The 7,478-nt window shown below is 46.4% G+C and overlaps 1 protein-coding gene across 2 annotated transcripts in view; it reads left to right on the top strand.

The window, feature by feature from the left end:
• Positions 1–660: 660 nt before the first annotated feature.
• bcam (basal cell adhesion molecule (Lutheran blood group)) overlaps positions 661–7,478 on the top strand; it is a 99,025-nt gene continuing 92,207 nt past the window's right edge. Inside the window, exon 1 of one of the 2 annotated variants that reach the window (XM_045713016.1) lies at positions 661–929. In XM_045713016.1, the coding sequence (XP_045568972.1) occupies positions 860–929 (70 nt within the window). In that variant the 5' untranslated portion in view covers positions 661–859. The remainder of the gene's footprint in view (positions 930–7,478) is intronic. The other variant, XM_045713017.1, reaches the window with a different exon arrangement.

Here is a 7,478-nt window from a genome sequence, read left to right as displayed (position 1 = left end):
GCTGGGTTGTTATTGTCTGTTAGCGGGGTCAGTGGGGATTCCACCCACAGTAGGCTATGCCGGGCTAGGGAGACTATTGTGTGTAGGCTATGCTGGGCTAGGGAGACTATTGTGTGTAGTCTATGCCGGGCTAGGGAGACTATTGTGTGTAGGCTATGCCGGGCTAGGGAGACTATTGTGTGTAGGCTATGCTGGGCTAGGGAGACTATTGTGTGTAGGCTATGAGAAATTCATAATATGAACAAACTGGATATTTTCAACTATATGATTCTGAATCTGATTTTATCCTCAGCTGATTTTATCCACAGCCAAGGTAGTAGGCTGTGTATTATAGTGCTTATTGTTGGTTAGGAATGAAAATAAAAAATATATATAATTAGGCTATATTGTTAATGTATTATCTGTAATAACCTAATCATAGATGTTGAAGGCTAAGGAACAAGAAATAGTGGCTGGAGTGGGCAAGAGTTTTTACTTTCCACTTCGGTGTTAATGTTGTTTTTGAAAATCTATTTGTACTTTTCAAAAACCGCCTACAACGATGTAGGCATAGTTGAATAGTCAAGCAAGTCTTTTCAGGGCAACTGAGTTGTAGCGGGAGAGAGAGAGAGCGAGGAGGGGCGTGGGGTCACCTTTTGTGGAAATACATCAACCAAGACTGCCACCAGCATCAGATTTCTAACTGTGAGAGGGAGGGCGGGATAGCGCTCGCTTTATTGAGAGAGACGGAGAGATAGAGAGAGGGCGAAGGAGAAACAACTCTGGACGACTGAAGACTTGCTGCTGCCACAAATACATAACGACAGAAACACCTAAAGAAACACAGCTAAATACATCTGTAAAAGTTACAGATCGAGCCATGGACGGGTTGGTTACATTTGGACGCACTTCTCTCTTGTGCACCTTGCTGCTTTGCTTTTCATTGCAAGGTAAGACACTTCGATTTCACGCGTCCCCGTCTAGTTTATATTAGAAAGTAAATATTGTTTTAGCCCAATGCTGCTCGTTCCTCTTGGTTGGAGGCTGTACATGTCTTCATTGACTGCACCGTTGTTTTATCTTCAACTATCGCAGTGCGTTATATCATAGTAGGCAATGGACTGCGTATCATATTACGAAAGTGTTTGAAATGCATTAGTGGGTTATACAACTTTAATGTACCTTGTGCGTGTTTTGTTTGCTTTGGCAATTTGTTCTTGTCACCCGCTTTATGTGAAAACAACCTGTTCATGAGTGCCAGACTGTGCCGAAATAACAGGTGTAAATCGAGACTGAAAATCTCGGCATTTTTGTCACTAAGCTATTTTTAAACTATTAGAGAAGAAATACTTAAATGTAGGCCAACTCTTTGCTGTGCAGCCCATTTTAAACGAAGTGATAAGACGGATCATGCTAAATTCGTGAGATGTTTTAGAGGTTAACCCAGACTGCACTTGCCCTTTTTAGTCATGTGGGAACCCTCTGCTCGGCAGTGGAGTGCACTTCTGAGCGCACAACGGACTGCAGTAGCCTGTAGCTGAGCCTCAGCCTGTCGCTGCCGGGATGGCCGCTGTCTATGATCAATGAGCTAGCTTGCATTATCTGCCCCAGATTTGAGAAAAGTCTCATGCTTTCAAACGCTATCATTTAGTTTTTCCACTCCAATGTTCTCTTGTCTCTTATGGATAAAAAGGTTACAAGGCTACATACATGTTGAGTCCGTCTCTGCTGTTTGGCCTTGTAGGGTGGGGTGTGCCCATTTGACCAAGCCTCTCTCTCTCTCTACTTATCTATTGCTCTCCCTCACCACTGCCTCTCACTCGTCATCTTTTTTTGTTATCTCTCACTCTATCGGCAATATTCTGTCTCTCTTTTTTTCTACATCAAAAATCCCCCTCTTTATCTCCCCAATCTGAATCTCTGCCTCTCTGAGTTTACTTGGCTGGTGTTCAGCAACACCCCTCCCTCTATCTACACCCATCCCTCATTTTCTCTGCATCCCTCCCTCTCTCCTGCTCCATTACTCCCTCGCTCTGCACCATCCTTCACTCTCTCCAGCTCCATCCCTTCCTCTCTCCAGCGACCCTCCCTTTTTCCTTTAAACCTCTACCACAGCGTTCTCAGATCTCCAGTTCCACTACCCTGTCCTCTCCACCCCTGCTCCTCCTCCCTCCATCCACTCTTCACCTTGTCTTTCAGACAGTTGTTCTCCAGGCTGTGTGGCTGTGTATTTTTGAGCCCAGTCTTTCATGATGCCACTGTGTAGACTGTGTGTCTGAGACTAAACAGGTGTCTGTACTAAATGCCAAAGCCAGCTAATGGAAGGCCTGGTACCTCACGTAGGAGGCGGAATACAGCAGTGGGTGGTGCCTTGATTGTAGCTAAGTGAGCTCCTGTTCTTAGCTCTTCCAGTGCCCACCCCTGGCCCTTTAGTCTGTACATAGGACAGTATGAAACACTGTAGTCCCCGCCTCCACGGCAACCAGTCCAGGTCCAGGACACCCCTGCAGTGGCTGAATAGAACAGCACTCCCCTAAACTTTAGTGCAGTACGCCTCTCTCTCCTACCTCTTCTATCTTTCCCTCTTCTCACCTCCAACCCGTCCCTCTCTCTCTCCCTCCCTCCCCTGGCTCGTTTGTCTAATAATAGCAGGTTTCTCTGTGGGACACTGTCACGCACACACACACACACACACACACACACACACACACACACACACACACACACACACACACACACACACACACACACACACACACACACACACACACACACACACACACACATATATCCTGACTCACCACACAACTATAACACGCTACACACTCACCACAAAACTATTCCACGGTGCACCAAAAAGGACCACAGGACACATAACACCACACACATAACACACCCCTGTGGGAGTGTGTGTGACACAAATATGCAGTGCATGACATCCAGACCGTCCCAGGGTGCTTTGCATGCCTGTACCGATGGCGGCGCAATTGACCTGTGACTGGTTTAACTGTACAGGTTGGAAATGTCTCCCTCGGCATACCATACCATGTCACCCAGAGTTAGAATCATCAACAGCCAAACTTCTAGAACCAAGTCATGCCGGCCAGGGATCGGAAAGATTAGTCAGATTGAGGATTATTTCTGATTAGGAAAGTTACTTTTTAACTAGTAAATGACTGTATCACACCTGTTCTTTGCAATGAGGCGTTTGATGTGTTGGAAGTTCCAACAGCTCGCCGTAGGGGAAACGTGTAGCGTATGCAGCAGTTGTCTATTGTAATTTGTTGTGTGGGTTTAGATAAACATTGGTGGGTTTTGTTGGTAGAAAGGTGCTTTTGCTTCTTTCACTTCCTAAAAGGGTTCGCTGGCTGTACTGTCTCAGTCTTGCTCTCTTGTGGTGAGAGGGGGTGGGGTTGGGTGAGGAATGGTGAGGGGGGTCACTAAGGAGGGTGGGGTCAGGTGAGGAAGTATGGGGGGTCACTGAGAAGGGTGGGGTCAGGTGAGGAAGGATGGGGGTATCACTGAGAAGGGTGGGGTCAGGTGAGGAAGTATGGGGGGTCACTGAGAAGGGTGGGGTCAGGTGAGGAAGGATGGGGGTATCACTGAGAAGGGTGGGGTCAGGTGAGGAAGTATGGGGGGTCACTGAGAAGGGTGGGGTCAGGTGAGGAAGTATGGGGGGTCACTGAGAAGGGTGGGGTCAGGTGAGGAAGGGTAATGGGGGTCACTAAGGAGAGTGGGTTCAGGTGAGGAAGGATGGGGGGTCACTGAGAAGGGCGGGGTCAGGTGAGGAAGGGTAATGGGGGTCACTAAGGAGAGTGGGTTCAGGTGAGGAAGTATGGGGGGGTCACTGAGAAGGGTGGGGTCAGGTGAGGAAGTATGGGGGGTCACTGAGAAGGGTGGGGTCAGGTGAGGAAGGGTAAGGGGGTCACTGAGGAGGGTGGAAGAGAGAATTGCTGAGACAGGCCGTCAGCTGAGTTCAAGGTGCTGTAGGAAACTCTGAGCTTCCACCCTTTGTCTATCAACTCCTTAAATCCCCCAGTCATTTACCCGTGGACATCAAACAGCCCCTCCCCTCCATGTGTAATTATTATGGTATTAGAGCAGAGAAATGAAAAGCCTGCCATTTAGCCAGTGGAGATAAAAGCCAGGGAGCTTCTTCAAGATTTGTTTTTAGAGGGGGTCAAAAACGCTGAGGGTATTCTAAGTTTGCAGATGTAGGATCCTCTTTTGTTGCTGAGAATTTTCAGGACATGTAAACTCGTAGTGTGTTTGAGTTTTAAAAAGGCTTCTAAAATGTGTAATTTCTACTCTGAAATGTCACACTTAATTTGCCCTAACAAAAGATTTATCAAACCATACAAAAATGTCCATTAATTATAATCCACATAAGAATTCCCATTTCCTGTTGCTGCAGGATTGTTTTCCTGCTGTAGCAAACTGGCTCAAATGACGGTCCTACCTTTGTAGGTGTAGGAGCACTGGGACTGCTATTAGTCTGGGTGATTCATGCTGCTCCACTGGGTTTGGGTTAGAGGGGAGATAGATAGAGACGGAGCTCAACCCTGAGGTCCTATAGTAATGAGTGGTATTCCTATGGACAGGTTGGGCCTCGCCCTGTCCTGAGTGTCTGTGCATTCAAACATTGTTTCTCTGGCCTCTTCACAACACACTGGTGCTAATCCAAAACACACAAGACTTTACAAGGTTGGGCCCCATTCACCACCAAGACACCGTACTACACCGCTTGAGCTGTGGCCCCTTCATACATCCACCGCATTTCAGTGGTTTGGCAGCTTTCCTTTCATGTGATATATTCCACTGTTGTGGTTACTCTCTGCTGGGTTCATGTATACCTCATTGTAGTGGTTACTCTCTGCTGGGTTCATGTAGACCTCATTGTAGTGGTTACTCTCTGCTGGGTTCATGTATACCTCATTGTAGTGGTTACTCTCTGCTGGGTTCATGTATACCTCATTGTAGTGGTTACTCTCTGCTGGGTTCATGTAGACCTCATTGTAGTGGTTACTCTCTGCTGGGTTCATGTATACCTCATTGTAGTGGTTACTCTCTGCTGGGTTCATGTAGACCTCATTGTAGTGGTTACTCTCTGCTGGGTTCATGTAGACCACATTGTAGTGGTTACTCTCTGCTGGGTTCATGTAGACCACATTGTAGTGGTTACTCTCTGCTGGGTTCATGTAGACCACATTGTAGTGGTTACTCTCTGCTGGGTTCATGTATACCTCATTGTAGTGGTTACTCTCTGCTGGGTTCATGTAGACCTCATTGTAGTGGTTACTCTCTGCTGGGTTCATGTATACCTCATTGTAGTGGTTACTCTCTGCTGGGTTCATGTATACCACATTGTAGTGGTTACTCTCTGCTGGGTTCATGTAGACCACATTGTAGTGGTTACTCTCTGCTGGGTTCATGTAGACCACATTGTAGTGGTTACTCTCTGCTGGGTTCATGTAGACCTCATTGTAGTGGTTACTCTCTGCTGGGTTCATGTAGACCACATTGTAGTGGTTACTCTCTGCTGGGTTCATGTAGACCTCATTGTAGTGGTTACTCTCTGCTGGGTTCATGTATACCTCATTGTAGTGGTTACTCTCTGCTGGGTTCATGTATACCTCATTGTAGTGGTTACTCTCTGCTGGGTTCATGTAGACCACATTGTAGTGGTTACTCTCTGCTGGGTTCATGTAGACCACATTGTAGTGGTTACTCTCTGCTGGGTTCATGTAGACCTCATTGTAGTGGTTACTCTCTGCTGGGTTCATGTATACCTCATTGTAGTGGTTACTCTCTGCTGGGTTCATGTATACCTCATTGTAGTGGTTACTCTCTGCTGGGTTCATGTAGACCTCATTGTAGTGGTTACTCTCTGCTGGGTTCATGTATACCTCATTGTAGTGGTTACTCTCTGCTGGGTTCATGTAGACCACATTGTAGTGGTTACTCTCTGCTGGGTTCATGTATACCTCATTGTAGTGGTTACTCTCTGCTGGGTTCATGTATACCTCATTGTAGTGGTTACTCTCTGCTGGGTTCATGTAGACCACATTGTAGTGGTTACTCTCTGCTGGGTTCATGTAGACCACATTGTAGTGGTTACTCTCTGCTGGGTTCATGTAGACCACATTGTAGTGGTTACTCTCTGCTGGGTTCATGTAGACCACATTGTAGTGGTTACTCTCTGCTGGGTTCATGTATACCTCATTGTAGTGGTTACTCTCTGCTGGGTTCATGTAGACCACATTGTAGTGGTTACTCTCTGCTGGGTTCATGTAGACCACATTGTAGTGGTTACTCTCTGCTGGGTTCATGTAGACCACATTGTAGTGGTTACTCTCTGCTGGGTTCATGTAGACCACATTGTAGTGGTTACTCTCTGCTGGGTTCATGTAGACCACATTGTAGTGGTTACTCTCTGCTGGGTTCATGTAGACCACATTGTAGTGGTTACTCTCTGCTGGGTTCATGTAGACCACATTGTAGTGGTTACTCTCTGCTGGGTTCATGTAGACCACATTGTAGTGGTTACTCTCTGCTGGGTTCATGTAGACCTCATTGTAGTGGTTACTCTCTGCTGGGTTCATGTAGACCTCATTGTAGTGGTTACTCTCTGCTGGGTTCATGTAGACCTCATTGTAGTGGTTACTCTCTGCTGGGTTCATGTATACCACATTGTAGTGGTTACTCTCTGCTGGGTTCATGTAGACCACATTGTAGTGGTTACTCTCTGCTGGGTTCATGTAGACCTCATTGTAGTGGTTACTCTCTGCTGGGTTCATGTATACCTCATTGTAGTGGTTACTCTCTGCTGGGTTCATGTATACCTCATTGTAGTGGTTACTCTCTGCTGGGTTCATGTAGACCACATTGTAGTGGTTACTCTCTGCTGGGTTCATGTAGACCACATTGTAGTGGTTACTCTCTGCTGGGTTCATGTAGACCACATTGTAGTGGTTACTCTCTGCTGGGTTCATGTAGACCACATTGTAGTGGTTACTCTCTGCTGGGTTCATGTAGACCACATTGTAGTGGTTACTCTCTGCTGGGTTCATGTAGACCACATTGTAGTGGTTACTCTCTGCTGGGTTCATGTAGACCACATTGTAGTGGTTACTCTCTGCTGGGTTCATGTAGACCACATTGTAGTGGTTACTCTCTGCTGGGTTCATGTAGACCACATTGTAGTGGTTACTCTCTGCTGGGTTCATGTAGACCACATTGTAGTGGTTACTCTCTGCTGGGTTCATGTAGACCACATTGTAGTGGTTACTCTCTGCTGGGTTCATGTAGACCACATTGTAGTGGTTACTCTCTGCTGGGTTCATGTAGACCACATTGTAGTGGTTACATTGCAGTGGAATAATTAAGATTTTTCATAAATCCTCATGATAGTGGATGAGCGTTACTGTGGACGGGGTTTAAGTCGTCCTAACCTTTTCAAATCCAAACTTGTGCTCTTTCTTATCTATCTGTGGTTTGTT

Source organism: Salmo salar, chromosome ssa02 (assembly GCF_905237065.1).
Source record: "Salmo salar chromosome ssa02, Ssal_v3.1, whole genome shotgun sequence".
In the NCBI taxonomy this organism is placed as follows: Eukaryota; Metazoa; Chordata; class Actinopteri; order Salmoniformes; family Salmonidae; genus Salmo; species Salmo salar.
The sequence above is the reverse complement of the archived record's forward strand: the minus strand, read 5'-3'. Positions and strand labels throughout refer to the sequence as shown.